This window comes from Oncorhynchus clarkii, chromosome 3, assembly GCF_045791955.1.
Source record: "Oncorhynchus clarkii lewisi isolate Uvic-CL-2024 chromosome 3, UVic_Ocla_1.0, whole genome shotgun sequence".
NCBI classification, from domain to species: Eukaryota; Metazoa; Chordata; class Actinopteri; order Salmoniformes; family Salmonidae; genus Oncorhynchus; species Oncorhynchus clarkii.
The window spans coordinates 38,470,948-38,491,807 of record NC_092149.1 but is presented as its reverse complement, the minus strand read 5'-3'; the positions used below and the strand labels follow the sequence as shown (position 1 = coordinate 38,491,807).

The following is a 20,860-nucleotide window of genomic DNA, read 5'->3' as shown; positions in this document are numbered from 1 at the left end:
AAATATAATTTGGGGTGGGTTGAGAAGTGAATAGGTGTAACTGGAAGAGGCATCTCCATACCCCTCTGTGGCATAACCAGGCTGTTACTTCAGGTAATAAAGAATTTGAGTCAAAAGTCTGGGCTGCAAAATGGGTCAATAATCTAGAGGAAATACATGTATTTAACTCAGAGGGTCTCCTTAGTTTTCAGTTTGCCAGGGTCATCGTTCTTTCTTCATCTTAGACTAGGGTCAGCACCTATGGGATCCCATGGGGTACGCGTTTGGGAAGGAACCCTGTGATTGGATGGGAATGTAAAAAAATTCAGAGGTTGTGTCAGTTATTTACTCTCATCTTCAATTACTAAAGCGGAAAGATCTTTCAATTGTTAAAGCGTGGACAAAGGAAATGACTATTGATGATGAGGCTATTGATTGGGAGAATGTCTGGGAGAATATACACTGCTAAAAAAAATAAAGGGAACACTAAAATAACATCCTAGATCTGAATGAATGAAATATTCTTATTAAATACTTTTTTCTTTACATAGTTGAATGTGCTGACAACAAAATCACACAAAAATGATCAATGAAAATCAAATTTATCAACCCATGGAGGTCTGGATTTGGAGTCACACTCAAAGTTAAAGTGGAAAACCACACAACAGGCTGATCCAACTTTGATGTAATGTCCTTAAAACAGGTCAAAATGAGGCTCGGTAGTGTGTGTGGTCTCCACGTGCCTGTATGACCTCCCTACAACGCCTGGGCATGCTCCTGATGAGGTGGCGGATGGTCTCCTGAGGGATCTCCTCCCAGACCTGGACTAAAGCATCGGCCAACTCCTGGACAGTCTGTGGTGCAACGTGGCGTTGGTGGATAGAGCAAGACATGATGTCCCAGATGTGCTCAATTGGATTCAGGTCTGGGGAACAGGCGGGCCAGTCCATAGCATCAATGCCTTCCTCTTGCAGGAACTGCTGACACACTCCAGCCACATGAGGTCTAGCATTGTCTTGCATTAGGAGGAACCCAGGGCCAACCGCACCAGCATATGGTCTCACAAGGGGTTTGAGGATCTCATCTCGGTACCTAATGGCAGTCAGGCTACCTCTGGCGAGCACATGGAGGGCTGTGCGGCCCCCCAAAGAAATGCCACCCCACACCATGACTGACCCACCGCCAAACCGGTCATGCTGGAGGATGTTGCAGGCAGCAGAACGTTCTCCACGGCGTCTCCAGACTCTGTCACGTCTGTCACATGTGCTCAGTGTGAACCTGCTTTCATCTGTGAAGTGCACAGGGCGCCAGTGGCGAATTTGCTAATCTTGGTGTTCTCTGGCAAATGCCAAACGTCCTGCACGGTGTTGGGCTGTAAGCACAACCCCCACCTGTGGACATCGGGCCCTCATACCACCCTCATGGAGTCTGTTTCTGACCGTTTGAGCAGACACATGCACATTTGTGGCCTACTGGAGGTCATTTTGCAGGGCTCTGGCAGTGCTCCTCCTGCTCCTCCTTGCAAAGGTGGAGGTAGCGGTCCTGCTGCTGGGTTGTTGCCCTCCTATGGCCTCCTCCACGTCTCCTGATGTACTGGCCTGTCTCCTGGTAGCGCCTCCATGCTCTGGACACTACGCTGACAGACACAGCAAACCTTCTTGCCACAGCTCGCATTGATGTGCCATCCTGGATGAGCTGCACTACCTGAGCCACTTGTGTTTGTTGTAGACTACGTCTCATGCTACCACTAGAGAGAAAGCACCGCCAGCATTCAAAAGTGACCAAAACATCAGCCAGGAAGCATAGGAACTGAGAAGTGGTCTGTGGTCACCACCTGCAGAACCACTCCTTTATTGGGGGTGTCTTGCTAATTGCCTATAATTTCCACCTGTTGTCTATTCCATTTGCACAACAGCATGTGAAATTTATTGTCAATCAGTGTTGCTTCCTAAGTGGACAGTTTGATTTCACAGAAGTGCGATTGACTTGGAGTTTCATTGTGTTGTTTAAGTGTTCCCTTTATTTTTTTGAGCAGTGTATTTCACTCAAAAGAACCCACACCATCAGTTAATTCATTTGAAGCTCACAGCTCATACTTGACACCACTTGTAAGATTTCATGCGAAACAGTCTCCAAGTCCAAACTGTGACCTATGTTCCCTCAATGAACTTGACACATATAAACATATGATATGGGATTGTTCTGATGAGTTCTGGAGGACAGTATTCTCTCTGACACGATTGATAAAACCGTGCCCCTTGAATCAATCTCTCTGTTAATGACAGATCAGGTATGCAGCTGAATGACAAACAGCGCAAGGCTTGGCTGACTGGTGCCAAAAAACGTGTTCAGCACCGGTTGCCACCACATGACCTTCATATAAGGAAATGGTTGGCTTATTTTCAGGACATTTTTATGTTGGGAGTAAAACATTTGTTCTAGTATGCATTGTTAGGGACTTGGGAGGGTTGGGTTAAAAAGGAGGCAAATTATTTTTTATTATTTTTATTGTATTGCCTTTGTGATCTACTAAAAACAATTGTTCACAAAAAAATATTTGAAAACCTGACAAGACGATAGAGGTTATTCATATGATCAAATGTACCGCCATTCCACCACAAACTACTTTTTTATTATAAATTGAATTCACAAGAAATCACTAGATTGATGCGGTGAATGAAACATATTTGGGATGTTGACATAAATATAAAATAAATCACTACAGTCGCTATTGTTCTTGAGCAGACTAATGTAACAACTATGGTTGAAAACTTGAATACACCAGCCACAATATAGGGCTAGGCTAAAGCTAAAATGGATATCCAAAACGTATCAAAAGACAAGCTAAACGCTACTTGACCTCTCGTTTGACATACTTCCTCAAAAGCCTATGAAGCGTTGTCATCACATTAAAACATTGAAGCAGATACTTGAATAGAGCATTTATCAAGAGGCTTGTTTGATTAATTTCACCATTTAGAATGGGACCGTAGTGGAGAGCCAAGGACAGCTCTCATCATGCAGCAGAGAACAGGCAGTCAAGGGGAAGGCTGGGCAACACCAAAAGTCTTATTAATTTGTTGCGACTGCAGGGCATGAAAAGCCTGCTTTCTTGCCATCTGAGGCCAAAAGAGCCCACTGCCATGGGCTCGCAAACACACACGCAAATATACACACTTTCCAAGCAGTTGCTGGCCACATTGCTTGCCTACATTAGTGTGCAGTGGTGGGAAAAAACTACAGAAGCACCCTTGATTAGCTTAATAAAAGGGACCACCAGGGTAAAAGTTTCTCTCTTGTGGATATTACCCACTGACTGACTGTAGACCAACACTATATCACATGTAGAACAGGAACCCTGGATTTAAACAAGTGTCTTATGGGCTGACCAGGGCCCCCAAGAATAGAACATCTAGCCAGCTGTAACGCTAAAGGGTTTAGAGGGTTATCCAACATGTCACATGGTAAGAGTTGAGTTGTGTACTTTGAGAGATGCCATTTAAATGGACACAACAAATACATTGTTTTCTCACAGTTGAAGGTCCTAGATGAAAAAAAGTCTGAACACATAAAACCAAAATGTCAAAAAGAGAAAGAGTGTATAAATGGAATGCATTGCACAAGATGGTCTCTTTTAGGAGGGAAATATTTCTATAGCACAAATGTGTTTATTTGTCGAGAGAGAGAAAACAAAAACGTTTACTTTCACCAGGTACAGCATTCTGTTCCACTGTGGCTAGCATCTTTCTAAATACAAAAAATGCATAACACCAGCAACTAGAAAGGTAAAGTTCTTGCTGAAACAACAGTAGAATAAGGTGATTAAGGTGGGAGCAGCCATATTAAAGCCCCTATGCAGTCATTTTCATTTTCAGTGGGTGTTTATTTCATTAAAATAACTCGATATATATATATTTTTTATTTTATTTCCTTGAGCCTCCTTTTGCCATTGAAATGCTCAATCTGATCTGATGTGGTTGTGTTGATACAAATTTCAATATTTCTAGTCTAGAGCCTACCCCGCTTACCCCTTCAAAGTAGGAGGATACACTATGCAAATAAATCGTGACTGGTTATTGGTCAGAATAATACAATCAGATTGTGATGTCATGCGGTGAGCCAAAAACTCCATCCCACCTAAACATGGTTAAATTAAAATACAAAAGGCTCTTACACTAGTGAAATGGCATTATCATAATTTTTACAATTTCAGAGTTATTTCAACCTTATAGTGGAGAAATATCAAGAAAACATGAAAATCATGTTGTCTGAACTGCCCCTTTAACAAAGTTGACATGGGTTCTCTCATTTAGTTTTGAAGAAACATTTCTGTGTCATCAGCCTTGGATATCAAGCTATGGTTCTTATACTTCTAAAAATTCTATTGAGCATTAAATACTGAAATATTGTGGTCATAGAGACGTTATGAGATTGTGTGCTGGTCTTAAAAAATGTAATTAAAAAAAGTACCAGCTCAAAAAGCACAAGCTATCTATTAAACATATAGCCATTGGTTTTGGTATATGAGTAGGAGAGGTGGAAGAAAAATATAATAGTTTAATAGTAATAAGTAAAGATTCCGTACAATTATGTGCGTGTCCTTGCTGCTGCAAGTACACTAATATCAAAGAGGGGGGGAAAATGACTCACTTGGATGGATGAAAATCAATACCAGAAAATAATGGGCAAAACGCAGCGAGCGCCAAGCTCTGATGCCTTTTCAAAAGAAACATTTTAATTTCCTCCACAAAGACACCCCAGCTGTGTTACAAGCCGAAGACTAGCTCCCTGAGGTCAAGTCTCCTTTTAGTGGGACTCTGGTACTTGAGCTGAAGGCCTTGTTGGTGAGAGAGTACGGTTAATAGATTTTCTTTCTTCCCTGAGCTGTTGTTGTACAAAACTATTATGGATTCAGAAAAATTCTTGCTGGAGCTCTTTTGTGCCTGGGGTCTATGGTAAAAAGAGAATACAACAACAGACTTTGCCTAAAAACCTGGCCTTCAAGCAGAAATGCAATTCACCAGCTCCCCATCTGACAGCAGCAGTTCATTTTCGCTGCAACAATGGCTGCCCGTTTTCTGTCCCTGTTTCGCCAGCCGGTGTGAAACAATCAGGTGGGAAGCACGGTGACAGGTAACGTAGAGTTAAAGGGGAAGGGATGTTGGCTGTTGGTGCCCAGCAATGTTCACACTCTGTGACCCCTCAACACTGGACCCCTGCCACCCCCACAGACTCAAAGGGACTGATATTGTTTTTTTTTAAAGGATCAGCGACATCGATGTGTAACTGTGCCTCGTGTAAGTTGTCTATTCCACTGAGTGAGTGGATGGGTGACAGGAAGTTATCTAGAGAGCACACCATGTTTCATGAAAAGGAATGGCAAACTCTGCCATCACAATAACAACCTCGTCATTTACGAGGGAACAAGATGGAATTTCAGTTCTGTGTAGTCCTGTACGCTTTGTCAAGGCTGGAGTGAGAGGAGGAATGGAGAATCTAATTGGATAGTGGTATGTTCAAACCGCAGTGCCCTTGAAGCTGGGGGAATAATACTGGAGGCTACAGCACCATTCTGTGATTTCTAAGACACAGGAAGAGAAAAAGCCCAACACAAACTCATATACCAACAACAACAACAAAAAACTATTCACACAATCTATACAATTCAAATCAAAATGGATATGTCACATACACGTGTTTAGCAGATGTTATTGCGGGTATAGTGAAATGCTTGTCAATTGAAGGAATGTGTGTGTGTGTGTGTGTCGAGTCATTGAGAGTGTTCGTCCCTAGGAATGCGCTGCAGCTGTTGATCTCCAGCACTTCGGACTCGTTGTTGGACCCTGGCTCTCACAAGCATGCCCCACAGGCCCTTCCCAGAGGTGCTGAGACATGCAGCGTGGGACAGAGGGCACAGTGAGCTGAGGGGACTGTGGGGGGGGGGCTCAGCTCAGTGGCCGGACCCCACACAGCTGCTCTCGTTCTTCAGGGAACCCAGCCGGGGAGCGTCGCTCAAGCGCCTAATGCCACTAATGAGTGCGGTCATGCGGCAGAGGCGGGGAACTGGAGCATCATTCCCACATCACTACAGCCTGCCTGACTGACTGTGGTGGACCAGCCTAAGCTTAGGCATGAACACGGGGCAGGCGGAAGGATGTGGAGGTGGGGGGGGGGTCGAGGAGAATGTGGCGGCCTGGTTGAGGGTGGCTCAGCTGGCTGGGGTAAGGTGGAATTGGCTTGGTCTGTACAGTTTGGGAAACGCATGGCTAGGCTACACAACCACTTTTGTGAAGGGGCAGAATCATGAAACAGTCATGGCAAGTGCAGGATTTTACTTGAAAATTCCAAGGAAATGTATCCTGTACAAGCCCGTTCACAAAAGCATTTACCAAATTGCTTATTACATCTCACTTCAAAAGGAGAAAAAGCTGTACAATGAACCATCTTATCTTTACGAGTTTTCAGTTGTCACCTGTGTGGCCTCCAAACGGCAGCTTTTCATTTCATTGATGTCAACAGTTAAGCCATAGTGTGGCCCTGACCAACATAAATGGGGAGGTCATCACAGCTTCCGTCAACTTAAAACACACCTCAGTGCGTCTTTTAATGCAGAAACGTTCTGTAACAAAGCTTTGGACATTCTTGAACCTGAAGCAAACTACGGCAAATGATTAGTTGACATATTTGCACAGCAATACCGGTTATTACACGCAACATTCTCAGAGGATTATTTTACTGATACGGAAAATGATGGTTAACAATAGGGATGTAACGACTCACCAATAAACATTTGAACCGGGTCCTGATGCGTAAGATATGAGTGCATCTGTTGCAGCACAAACCGATCCAAATTAAGCATGCATCGGGCAGAAAACCGATTCAAATGTTAAGAGTCGCCTTCACTAATGGATGTTTTTTACTCATATTGTTGTATTCCAAAAATGATTTATTTGTTGCGACTGAACTGTTGCGTCCTCTCCTTCAGTTCAGTAGCCTACCAAACTTTTATGCATGTAAGTGCATATGACTGTCAGATAACAACTGTGCACACTGTGCTGTATTAGTTGAGTGACAACCATTGTAGATTGTTGGGTTATTGTTACCAAATGCACTGCAGACAATTGTGTTTTACCGGAGTTGTGTAGCCTATGGGAGTGGAAGCAGCAACTCAGATCCAACTGCTGATTGGCGTTTTCAATCATTCAGATTTGATTTAGATTGTTCAGGTTCCTCATAAGAAATAGTTTTGCTTTAAAGTGTCAGTGTATTTGGTCATTTTTACATGAACAGGGTCATTTCATAAAGGACAGCAATCATTTCGTATTCATTGGTCTGAGCTTAAATTCCAAACGGTCTAAACCAGGGTTCCCCAACTGGCACCCTTAAAATTAATTCGGAATATTTCTTTCATAAAAAAAAATGATATACATTATTTTAGAATCTCAGACCTGAGATGCAAAAACTCCCAAATGCAATGTCCCAAGAAGGAAGTGACCCTATCTAAATAATGCAAAAGTTACATTTTAACCTAATTCATGCGGAGAGTGAATGCAGGAGACAATCAACTAATAAAGCAGGCTACAGGAACATTTTGTTGTGCTGCTGAAACGTAAAGCTACAACCGCAGTGCAATCAATAGGTGGTGAACAGTGCCTGGTGCTGATAATATAGTTAACATGTTATGCAAGTGTTGCACAGCAACATATGGAGAAAAACAACACCAGTCGAGTAATTGATTTCAACAATAATCTTCATTTTAATTTGACTTTACAAAACAACAAGAGTGCTTTAATTGGAGTCTATTTCTTCCCGAGCCTATGCCTATATAAAATAACTTAACTGGCTGAGGTAGGCTTAAACTGTGAGGCTTAACAGCATCTTTCACAATAATTTTTGCTGTTGTTGTTGCTTAAATAAAACCATTTTAAGAAAAAAAGGCAATGTGTGTCTGAATGTCTGTATCGGGATAGCCTGTTCCAGTAACGACAGAATAAACAGAAAATACTGTCAGCTTGAGACCTAAATATCCCTGGATAAGCACTCGTGATAATGTTAGTATTTTCTAAATACAGTCATACAGGCCACTAAGTTACTTACTCAATCGGAAAAGTTGTATTTCCCTCAGATACGATCTTGTGGATGTCAGGTGAGATGGATGTGATTTTGACCTCAATTGACTTATGTGAAAGCCGGTTCCTGTCGTGAGTCTATATTGCGTGAGGTTATATTGCGTACATAGAAGAAAATTAGGACTAATACACGTGTAAGTCGATCCAAACATTGTTAGCACATAAAACGCGAGTATCTTTATTGTGCTGTATTCCTCTGAGCATGCCACCCAAAACGCACACAAGGACTCTGCGTTCCTGAGCGCATCCCTGATTTGGCTCGATGTCTGGAATTCATTCAGCTCAGTTTGAATTGCGGCCTCATCCAGAGAGGGTATCGTTTTCTTAGCAAGGGAGGAGTATTGTCCACCTGGGTGGACTGTGAGAGGATCAAGTACAAATGCAATATCTTCGGGCATGCTGTAGTCTTCAAATCTGGTGGAGAAGTTGTCCCTCGGCTGCTTGATGAAAGCTTCCATCACCTCTGTGACTATACTGCGGCCTGGTTCCACTGCCTGTCGTTTCTTCAGTGTGCTGAAGTGCAGTAGCCTTCCGGGTGACAAGTCCGGAAGGCTACAAGTTTTTCCACCATGTCCATGACAGTTTTCCCTCTTCCTTGTAACTACAGATTTAACCTGTTTAAGTGACAAAATATGTCCGCCAAAAACGCAGTGTGTGTAGCTTACAGTTAAGGCTTCAATGTTTCTGCGTCTGGCCTCTGTCTGGGGCGGGAAGGCCACTTTGAAAGTTCCATGCTTAGATCTTTAATGACGTCTGAGATTGAATTATCTCACTGCAAAATAAGACACACTGGCTTGGCATTGGGAAAATACGGTAAGAGAAACACATATCTCCTTGCATTCTTCCCTGAAACTTCCATTTTCACTATCCACCTTTCTTTTGATACTTTTTGAGAGCGACATTCTCTTGCGACCAAGCTAATTGTTCTGAACAAATGTTGACGTTAGAAAAAGTAGTGTAGTCTACAATAGGCTCCGTAGACCTGTTTTCCCCCACCAATCAACCCACAGAAAAAGACTAAAATAAATGAAGAGGGTCATGGTGATTTTATGAGCGTAATCAGATCAAAATGATTATGTTATTGTCACTGAATTTATTATGTACTAATCAGATGTGTTAAAAATGTTGTTCAATTCGTAGTGTATGCCAATTAATTGTGCTAATATTATATACAAATTATGTTCTGGCCCGCAGACTTAGCTCAGAAACAAAACTTGGCACAAGGCCTAACCTAGTTGACGAACCCTGTCTAAACCATTCACTTTCAAGACAGGGTAAAATCCAAAGCTGCATAATATTAATTGGCTAAATACCATGCTAATTTCTAAATATAAATATTGACATAGTACTAGCTCAAAACATGTTGAATCTGTAAAAATCTGTAAAAAAGTTAATCAGTGGGTGATGTCATTTCAGATAAAAAGTTGGGGGGGACAAAAAGCATACATTTCCACCACCCCTAATCTGATAGTGGGGTGGTAGATGCTCAGTCTGGGCTCAACTGCCTATACACACCTTTGACATGGTCTCACACACACACACATGGGGCCACTCAGCTTAGAGAAGTAACCGCAGACAGATCCAGATCAGAGAGGCCCAGTCCCTGAGCTCCCTTCAGCAGCAGATATTTAAATAGAAATGTGTTCATGCAATACATTTTAGTGCATCGAATCGCATCACATCATTTTGTTCCCCTAATCAAACCGAATAGCACCGAATCGTTTCAAACTAAAACGTATCGTTCCTGAATCATATCGGAGCCCATGCAGCTCGATGCGTATCGAATCTTTCATGAAAGAAGAGATGCACATCCTTAGCTAACAATTTTATGGGCCACAGTTTTAAAGAAAAAGGTGTCTGGATTCTGGAATCCAAAAAGCCTTGGCCACCAGGGGGAGTTGGTGTGTTGCACTCAACTCCACACCTTCAGGTGAACATCAATGGAGTTACAGGCACCAATGTAAGTTTATAGAGAAGAGTCTCCACAGAGGGTTTCTGCATTCAGTAATAACCTATATCTCTATGTATTAGCACATATTGTAAAAACCAATAGCAATTGCACTCAAAATACATAGAAGTGAAAGGAAGCTGAAATTGCTTCTTGGAAATCTAGGCTCTAGCCTAGAAGATAGAAGAGTTTTTTTGAATAGTGGTTCTCATTTATTCAATTCTTCAGCTTTTCATTCAGTCCAGCGCCTTTGTCAAGGCCAAGAAACGTCAATAATTCAATTTGAAAAAGAAGTGTGAGTTGTAGCAGCACCTTGTGCGGCATCACTGTTTACCCACCCTTTTTCATTTCAGGTGGTAGGTAGCCTTCTGTTCTCTTGGTCTACACATAAATATACCTCAAATGTATCACCTTTCATTGAGTGGCTGGCCTTGTCAGGTGTTGAACATGTTACCTGAGGCTGCCTTGACAGAGTGCTTTTGTAGGAAGTCCAGGGTCTGGGCCAAAGCCTTCTTATTGCAGTGAGTGGAGAGTTCTTCGTTACATTCAAAACACCTGTGAACAAATTGGAGAGAGAGCGAGAGAAAGAGCAACAAACACAGTCATCAGCTTACTGATATGAAATTGTCATTATTTTAGGTGGTGTGAATAACTACCGCTCACAACATTTACTGGAGATTCTGAGGCAAAATGTAAATATTCAAATAACTTTTCAGTTCAAGATCCTCTGCCTACAGTGAAGACAAAGGGATAGTGCTACATCAGCCTATTTGGAATGGCAGAATGGCTGTAAAAAAAAAAATTGTCGTCCTGTTATAATCTGTACGTTCCATGTGTTGCTGTAGGGTCCTCACCAGGCCTTCCAGGTGCCGAGGCTAACAGTGATGCAGTGGGACTCAGGGTGGAGGGTTTGGTGATGCTTGGTGGAGTGCTGGCTCTCTGACTGGCTACAGCCCTGTGAAAGGGGTAAAGGTCACTGGATCACCATTTCTTAGATAGGCTACCACCATCCATACTCTTTGCCGGTCAGATTGTTACAAATGAAACGAACAGTGTTTCATTTCCAAATCGCATGTCAAGTGCAGCAATTCATACATCAACATACTGATAGAACCTTCATCCTCCCACCTTAGATAAAATATTTCAAAGCCAAGCTCACCTGGAAGCCGCACTTGAGGCATACGAGGATGTCGTGGCCACTGGCTGGCTCTCCATCTATCATAGTCCTTTCTCTCAGGCAATCTGAACACATCGACCACATGCTCGAGGTCACCGCCTTCTTGACAGAGCTCAGGTCCACCGCCTTGCTGACATGCTGGCAGGTCAGCCCTGAGGAGCATGAAGTCACATTGATGTTGCTCGCTAACCCAGCATCTACAAATCCCTTAATGACCATGATTTACAATAGATGTCAAATAAAGGCATAATCTGAACTACATGAGTCCCCTGCCATAGAATTAATCAGACATGATTGGACTATCCATTACTAGAGCAGAGACTTATCTCCCTCACCAACTTTAAACATCTGCTATCTGAGCAGCTAACCGATCGCTGCAGCTGTACATAGTCCATCGGTAAATAGCCCACCCAATTTACCTACCTCATCCCCATACTGTTTTTATTTATTTACTTTTCTGCTCTTTTGCACACCAGTATCTCTACCTGCACATGACCATCTGATCATTTATCACTCCAGTGTTAATCTGCTAAATTGTAATTATTCGCCTACCTCCTCATGCCTTTTGCACACAATGTATATAGAGTCTTTTTTTTCCACTGTGTTATTGACTTGTTTATTGTTTACTCCATGTGTAACTCTGTGTTGCTGTCTGATCACACTGCTATGCTTTATCACGCGATTTGATTTGATATCTTGGCCAGGTCGCAGTTGTAAATGAGAACTTGTTCTCAACTAGCCTACCTGGTTAAATAAAGGTGAAATAAAAAATAAAAAAATAACATATTGGGTCAATGAAACTTTTTTTTGTTTTTTTCCCATCACAACAGGGAGCATGATCTTACCGCTAACTTCGTCCGACGACTCCTCATCTCGAGGCTTCCTTGGCTTGTTAGTCCGCTTAGTCATGCCGACGACTTTCAACGAGAAGGGATCCTTTAGCCGCATCTGTAGCTGTAGATTGGAGAGACATAGGAATATCAGTACCACTCTGGGGTTTAAGCAGTGCCCAAAACTGACCGGGCCAAGAGAAAACATTGAAGGCAAATCTAAGAGCTTTGCAGCATGATTTAGTGTAGGGCTGGTCAACTCTAACCAACTCAGTGGCCTTGTGATTTGAGTGTCCACCTGAGATTGGAAGGTTGGGATTTCGATCCCTGACCGAGTCATACTAAAGACAGTAAAAATGGCACCCAGCATTAAGGAGATAGATTGGGAGCAAGGACCTGCAATAGACTAGCATCCCACCCAGGGGATATACTTGTTCATTAAGCTGCCTCACGCTACAGAAACAGGAGATCTGCTCTTATGAGCCGCTCTAACTCGTGCAAGGTTACTTACTTACTGGGCATCTCTGGCATTGACGGGCTGCTGTATGTGCAGGCTTTTGTTTCCGCCCAGCCCAACACAACACAACACCAGATTCAAAGAATCACATAGTCATGGTCTTGAATGGCCGCCACAATTAGAATTAGTTGAATATAGTGTGGTTAAGAGCTGTAGAGAGGCAAGACTGATGATGCCTGGCCTCCAGACTGAACTAACGTTTGGAGGGCACAGTCACACACACAATAATCTAAACGACAATAGCTGAAATATTTTGTTCTGTAGAGATATCGACAATGGTTCATTCAGCTAATTTATAAAGTCACCAACTTCAACATGATGCAAAAGCATATGACACAGCTCTATTTTGTAGAAGGCCATAGCTACAAAAACAGACAATAATACTTTTAATTGTGTTTTACAAATCAATTTTAACTGGATTACACTTAATATAACAATATAAAACCAAGTCAAGCCACCGTGACGTTTAGCTAACGCAGTACATGACAAGTTAACTAACGTTACAGGTAGCTAGCTAACAGTTACTAGTACTGTCAAAGGGGTCGCCATATAGACTAACGTTAGCTAGCTAAGTTAACTTGGGAGTTCGTGGTTTTAAACGCGTTTTGCTACTAGCTGGCATACCACATTGCCTCTGATGATTTTAAAAATATGTTGTTGCTAACGTGAAACAACTCACCTATTTTTTTTTTGCCCTGAACCTGGCCAATGAGCTAGCAAGTTAGCTAGCTAGCTAATATGTCAACACACTGCAGTGTCGTAGCTTATTTCAAACGATTGAGAACTGTATTGTATGTCATATAAATCAAGAAACTCGAAAGTCCACAGAATACTTGTAGCTAGTGTTCAAAACGCTAAATACAGTTTCAGTTATAAACTTGACTTTCTAAAACGATTGGGATCATCGAGAACTACCATCTGAACCCACAAAAAGTCAAATTGGTGAACTCAACATGTGACGCAATATGGTGGCTCGTTCAGGTTAAACACAGCTAGCAGGAAAAGCGAAGTTATGATGGTAGTAAAGTAAATTATGGAGCTATATTCTTATGAAAATGTGTTTGCTTGTGTAAACATACGACAGATTTGATTTGAGAAGTGCGTTTTACTGTCTTTGGTGTGATATGTACACTTCGGTGCACGCGCAATGTTGCGCATGCCAGTCAGAAGGACGGCAATTGATTGTTTTGCAGTTGAACACGTTCTGGGATAGAACAATTTTGCATCTGAAGAGGTACATTTAGCTAAACCTAAACCTTTTCCTAACCTTATCCTCATTATCATAACCTGCAACGTTAATTATCCTAAACGGCTACATTAATTCTCATAAGCTGCTACATTAGTTCTCTTAACCTGCTATGTTAATATTTGGTTATTCCGATATTCATTACAGTTTAAAATGTTCAACAAGTAAAAATTAATAATTAATTTAAAAAAGGAATGAGATAAATCTGCCAGTCAATTCAATCCACAATGTGTCTTTGGGGAGTGGAAGGTTGAGCTGGCAGTTGCTGGATGAAGGTGGCAATTCTGGTTGGTCAGTGCTGTGTCCAGGGTTGATGCTGGTGTTGGGCCTGGGAAAAGGAAACCCTGGGTTGGTGTTGGGGCCAGGTTTGAAATTGTGGTGGTATCAATGTTGGAAAACCAGGGGTTGGTGTTGGGACTGTGGTTCTCTGAGAAAACAGGAACCCAGCACCGGGAACTGGGGCGGGGTCGGGATCTGTAGAGGGGAGGAAAGACAACCTGAAGAGCAAGCAGATGCAAGGGAGCCCTAGACCTGGAGGTCAATTGTGGCACTCCCCCTGTGGTCTGCTTGCTCCGGGTGAAGGTCTGGTGTTTGTTCCCTCCGCACTTCGCCAGGTGGTCTGGTGCTGGGGCCGGCCAATGGTATCTGGATTGGTGCTGGAACTGGTTCTGGATCTGCAGAGGGGAAGAAGAACAACCTGAGAAGCAAACAGGCACAGGAGCCCTAGACCTAGGGGTCAGTGATGGCATTCCCCTGTTGTACGTGTTTGAATTTACACCCATAACAGTACGCTCGCTCCGGGTGACATTAAGCCATGGTGCACCTGGCTATGGCTGGTCTAACCAGTAATGGAGTGCTGATGTTACGCTCATCACTGTTGATCCACCAACTGATGTTTTTTTGCAACACCTACTTTCAGTCACACTCCAAGTATGCAATTACCCATACGTTCTATGCCTGAGTAGGGTATTTTAGTTTTTGAAGGACTGAAGGGTTGGGAAAGTATATATTTTTGTTACTTTTTTTGTTGTTGAAGTGCGTGTGGATCAATGTACATGTTCGCCTCCCGTGTGGAGTTGAATTTTCTTTTGTAAACATTTTACCCCCGTCCAGTTGGTGGCGCAAAACACCTTTTGAGTGTTGTTCGTCATAAAACCCAAAGAAGAAGATGAAGAAGAAAACGACAGCGCTGTCGCAGTCAATACAGTAGTGTCGTTTTGAGTTTTGAAACCTTTGATTTAGTTTCATGTGTAAATATTGACATGGCTCAGAAAGCTTGTCCGAGGCTTGCTGCAGCTATTCCATGGCTTTTAGCAAACCGAAATGTCATTACAGCCTCACGAAGAGCGCTGTCAAACACATTCGGTACTCACTCCCGATGTGCATCATGTAAGTCTGCTTGGCATGGGTTGAAATGAATAACCAGTCTTAAGGCACTGTAATCAGCGAAGTTGAAAACGTGAGGCTTAATTGTAAACTTTTGTAGTGAGTCTTTTACACTAAACTCATTCAAAATGTGTTGTTTTTTTCTGCTCACTAGTAAACAACCGTTGTTTTATATCTTTCAGATATCCATGCCACCCACAAAGTGTACGTGTTACGTAGTTTCAGCTCATCCCCATTGCCAGAAACTGATGTCTCTTACGAACAATTAAAGAAACTACTCGCTACCCGAACAAGTGTGGTAATAGATGTCCGGGAGCCGTGGGAACTCCGAGAGTACGGAAACATCCCGGGGTCAATCAACGTACCTCGTGAGTTATCCTTTTCATTATAACCTGTCTCATGACATAAACCTCTAAAGAACAAATCTGCATATTGTAAAATGTGCTGCAACATGGTACAATATGACGTAGAGTTTGATCTGAAGCCATTCTTGTGATTGTGTTTTTGCTATCCATTGTAAATAATGTTTGTGGGCCTATGTAGCCAAATTACATCTCAAATCAAATGTTATTTGTCACATGCGCCGAATACAACAGGTAGACCTTACAGTGAAATGCTTACTTACAAGCCCATAACCAACAATGCAGTTTTAAGAAAATACCAACAAAAAAAGTAACAAATAATTAAAGAGCAGCAGTAAATAACACTAGCGGTGCTATATACAGAGGGTACCGGTGCAAAGTCAATGTGCGGGGGCACCGGTATTGAGGTAATATGTACATGTAGGTAGAGTTATTAAACAGAGAGTAGCAGCAGCAGCATAGAAAGGGGGGACAATGCAAATAGTCTGGGGAACCATTTGATTAGCGGTTCAGGAGTCTTATGGCTTGGGGGTAGAAGCTGTTTAGAAGCCTCTTGTGCCTAGACTTTGGCACTCCGGTACCACTTGCCGTGTGGTAGCAGAGAGAACAATTTATGACTAGGGTGGCTGGAGTCTTTGACTATTTTTAGGGCCGTCCTCTGACACCGCCTGGTATAGAGGTCCTGGATGGCAGGAAGCTTGGCCCCGGTGATGTACTGGGTCATTCGCACTACCCTCTGTAGTGCCTTGTGGTCGGAGGCCGAGCAATTGCCATACCAGGCAGTGATGCAACCCGTCAGGATGCTCTCAATGTGCAGCTGTAAAACCTTTTGAGGATCTGTTGACCCATGCCAAATTTTTTTTGTCTTCTGTGGGGGAATAGGTTTTGTCGTGCCCTCTTCATGACTGTTTTGGTGTGCTTGGACCATGTTAGTTTGTTTTTGAGATGTGGACGCCAAGGAACTTCAAGCTCTCAACCTGTTCCTCTACAGCCCTGTCGATGAGAATGGGGGCGTGCTTGGTCGTCCTTTTCCTGTAGTCCACAATCATCTCCTTTGTCTTGGTCACGTTTAGGGAGAGGTCCTTGCACCACTCGGTCAGGTCCCTGACCTCCCTATAGGCTTTCTCATCGTTGTCGATGATCAGGCCTACCACTGTTGTCATCAGCAAACTTAATGATGGTGTTGGAGTCGTGCCTGGCCATGCAGTCATGAGTGAACAGGGAGTACAGGAGGGGACTGAGCACGCACCCCTGAGGGGCCCCTGTGTTGAGGATCAGCGTGGCGGATGTGTTGCTACCTACCCTTACCACCTGGGGGTGGCCCTTCAGGAAGTCCAGGATCCAGTTCCAGAGGGAGGTGTTTAGTCCCAGGGTCCTTAGCTTAGTGATGAGCTGTGAGGGCACTATGGTGTTGAACGCTGAGCTGTAGTCAATGATTAATGTTCTCACATAGGTGTTCCTTTTGTCCAGGTGTGAAAGGGCAGTGTGGAGTGCAATAGAAATTGCACCATCTGTGGATCTGTTGGTGCCGTATGCAAATTGGAGTGGGTCTAGGGATTCTGGGATAATCATGTTGATGTAAGCCATGACCAGCCTTTCAAAGCATTTCATGGATTCAGACGTGAGTGCTACGGAGCGGTAGTCATTTAGACAGGTTACCTTAGTGTTCTTGGGTACAGGGACTATGTGGGTCTACTTAAAACATGTTGGTATTAGACTCGGACAGGGAAAGATTGAAAATGTCAGTGAAGACACTTGCCAGTTGGTAAGCGCATGCTCGGAGTACACGTCCTGCTAATCTGTCTGGCCCTGCGGCTTTGTGAATGTTGACCTGTTTAAAGGTCTTACTCACATTGGCTGCAGATAGCGTGGCATGATCACACAGTCGTCTGGAACAGCTGATGCTCTCATGCTTATTTCAGTGTTACTTGCCTCGAAGCGAGCATAAAAGTTATTTAGCTCGTCTGGTAGGCTCGTGTCACTGGGCAGCTCTCGGCTGTGCTTCCCTTTTGTAGTCTAATAATTTGCAAGCCCTGCCACATCTCACGAGTGTCGGAGCCGGTGTAGTACGTTTCGATCTTAGTCCTTTATTGATGCTTTGCCCGTTTGATGGTTCGTTGGTTGGAGGGCATAGTGGGATTTCTCATAAGCTTCCGGGTTAGATTCCTGCTCCTTGAAAGCGGCATCTCTACCCTTTAGCTTAGTGTGAATTTTGCCTGTAATCCATGGCTTCTGGTTGGGGTATGTATATTTTTCCCTCTGGTTGCACATTTAACTTGGAGATGGAAATGAGGTAAAACTGATTTAAGTTTCCCTGCATTAAAGTCCCCCGGCCACTAGGAGCGCCGCCTCTGGATGAACCTTTTCCTGTTTGATTATGGCGGTATGATCATATGTAATCAGTCATGCTTTTTTATATGTTCTATTTTATCTGTAAATCCACCAATGAAGTCCAGCCATGATTACAGACACCTATGTGTGTCCTTTCAAACTACTGTATACATGTGCACTTTGATGGGGGTCGTAAAAGGCCACTCTTAAATGTGCAGTTTTGTCACACAATGCTACAGACATTTTAAGGGAGTGTGCAATTGGCATGCTGACTGCAGCAATGTCCACCAGACCTGTTGCCAGAGATTTTAAAGTTAATTTCTCTACCATAAGCTGCCTCCAACGTTGTTTTAGAGAATTTGGCAGTACGTCCAACCGGCCTGACAACCGCAGACCACATTGTAACCACACCAGCCCAGGACCTCCACATCCGGCTTTTTCACCTGCGGGATCATCTGACCAGCCACCCAGACAGCTGATGACACTGAGGAGTATTTCTGTCTGTAATAAAACCCTTTTGTGGGAGAAAGTCTGGGCCTGGCTCCCAAGTGGATGGGCCTATGTCCTCCCAGGTCCACCCATGGCTGCGCCCCTGCCCAGTCAAGTGAAATCCATAGATTAGGGCCTAATGAATGTATTTCAATTGATTGATTTCCTTATATGAATTGTAAACATAGTAAAATCATTGAAATTGTTGCATGTTGTGTTTTTATATTTTTGTTCAGTGTATATATAAACTCGTGACCCACTGTGTTATCCTGATGGAGATGGTTAAAACGTTGGTTATTAAATTATTGCATCTGCACTCCTAGTGTGTGCCGCTCACCATTTCTTTTACAATATGATTTTCTGGCACAAAAACAAATACATTTCATAGCAAACAAACACTTTATGATATGGCAACTTCTAGTAGCTCTCGTGGACTTCCACCAACCTCTTTGACATTCCTAGGACACTGTTAGGGACATGCTCTTTATGCCTCAGTTCTGTTGTATACTGTTCTTTTCCATTCCATTGCAGTGGGACAAGTGAACCTTGCCCTCCAGCTGAACCCTGAGGAGTTCAAGGAGAAGTATGGTGGAGACATGCCCCAGCCGACAGACCACATTGTCTTTTCTTGCCTGGCTGGGATCAGGAGCCAAAAAGCCCTAGACCAAGCCGTCTCTCTAGGATATAAAGAGTGAGAGACTGCATTATCCACACACTACTAGTAGTACCATACTATACATTGCAGGCCTATATCATATTGACATAAAATGCATAGGCTAGAAATAACTTCTCACTTTAGAGATTTCCTCATGTCATGCTTTTTCATGCTATAGAAAATACAATTCAGCTCTTGACTTCATTTTGTTTAAGGCCCATTTAGGGAACTCCCTGTTTTATTTCACTTTCTTACACAACTGTGCTTTACCCAGCATGCTCAGCACCATGGGGAAGTGCCACATACAGTACCAAAACATCTGATCAAGTACATGGAAATATATATTTTTTTATGCTGTAGTTGTGAAAAACAGGGACTGTTTCATTATATCGGTTTTTATTTAACCTTTATTTAACGAGGCAAGACAGTTAAAAACAAATTCTTATTTACAATGACGGCCTAGGAACAGTGGGTTAACTGCCTTGTTCAGGGGCAGAACAACAGATTTTTACCTTGTCAGCTCGGGGATTCGATCTAGCAACCTTTCGGTTACTGGCCCAATGCTCTAACCACTAGGCTTCCTACTGCCCAGTTCTATAAACATTAATTGCTCACTTATTCTCTTCTTTTTCTCTCTCTTTCTAGCGCACAACACTATGCAGGTGGATGGCAAGATTGGGCAAAATGTGAACAGGAAAGCTGATTGTCTGGGAGGCTCAAGAATTGTGCCATTCTTGGAAGTCATTTTGCTTAATCATACCAGAAGTTTTAATGTTTTATTTAATCAATCAAGATTGCGCTGACATTTCAGATTATTATGGAAGGTAATCCATAAATAGCCAATTTTGATTTATATCATTAAAGAGGGAATGTACACAGCAAATTGACCACTGTTACCTGTTGATTCAAGAGTGAAATTGACTGTGGTTTAAAATAAACCCATTGTTGGGTGTTAATAACCAGTTTCAAGTGTGATTGTGTCAGTTTCTCTGTGGAACGTAAAACATTACCATTAAATTCACGCCCATCATTATCTTATTTCCCAGCATGCTCTACTGCAGCAAAAAAAAATAGGATTGTTTAATAGTGTTTTTGCCTGTACATTGATTCATTTCAATATCTTATGCTACATAAAGATAAAAAAACAAATTCAATCAGTTAGTTTGATTTATTGCACCTGTTACTGAAATGGTTGTTCCAGGTTAAATGGTAGTCTCCTTTTATTAATGTTCCTAACCCTAACAGTCATTCTGAATAAAGGTTGCAGGTGAATAAACATTCCAACTGTTGGATGTCCTAACACTGGCTAGATTCGAATAGGAATTCACTTGGTTAAGTCCACAGGACTGAAAATGAACAAGTTCAACAACCATGTCTTGAAAATGAAAAAATTCAACAACCACTAACAAATTCTGTCATGGGTGGTAACTTTACAATTCACTTCAAAATACAAGGCACACTGGAAATTATATATATTGCCATGGGTATTATTAGCAAGCCATGCTAATATATCCTCCAAACACCAGCTTTGAGGGCATTATCATTTGTATACAATGGGTTACCAACATTCAAATAATGATTGACATATTTTCATTAAAAACACGATTTTGATGAATTTATTCATACTATTAATTATTCCATGAGATATAGTCCGACACACATCTAGGGTTACTACCCAAGTCGGCTGGTCGTTCGTTCTATCGGTTCGGTTGCCAGAGTATCGACCCAGTCGTTAAGTCCTTTTGTCTATGGATGCGACCCAGTCGTTCATTCTAAATGTTCCATTGCCATGATCGCTGAAGAGCTTAGTG

The 20,860-nt window shown here is 42.6% G+C and overlaps 2 protein-coding genes across 2 annotated transcripts in view; one reads left to right on the top strand and one right to left on the bottom strand.

Moving 5' to 3' along the window:
- Window positions 1–13,537, bottom strand: part of LOC139395012 (ubiquitin carboxyl-terminal hydrolase 45-like) — a 55,687-nt gene extending 42,150 nt beyond the window's left edge. Inside the window, exons 1-5 of the mRNA XM_071142841.1 lie at window positions 13,260–13,537; window positions 12,079–12,187; window positions 11,216–11,385; window positions 10,911–11,011; window positions 10,511–10,611 (exon numbers count right to left, since the gene is read on the bottom strand). Of these exons, the coding sequence (XP_070998942.1) occupies window positions 10,511–10,611; window positions 10,911–11,011; window positions 11,216–11,385; window positions 12,079–12,181 (475 nt within the window). The 5' untranslated portion in view covers window positions 12,182–12,187; window positions 13,260–13,537. The remainder of the gene's footprint in view (window positions 1–10,510; window positions 10,612–10,910; window positions 11,012–11,215; window positions 11,386–12,078; window positions 12,188–13,259) is intronic.
- Window positions 13,538–14,977: 1,440 nt separating this feature from the next.
- Window positions 14,978–20,206, top strand: LOC139405964 (thiosulfate sulfurtransferase like domain containing 3). The gene is made up of 4 exons (XM_071148421.1): window positions 14,978–15,215; window positions 15,395–15,580; window positions 18,926–19,085; window positions 19,695–20,206. Exons 1-4 carry the CDS (start codon window positions 15,089–15,091, stop codon window positions 19,750–19,752), a joined length of 531 nt encoding a protein of 176 aa, XP_071004522.1. The 5' UTR covers window positions 14,978–15,088; the 3' UTR covers window positions 19,753–20,206.
- The last annotated feature ends 654 nt before the right edge of the window (window positions 20,207–20,860 follow it).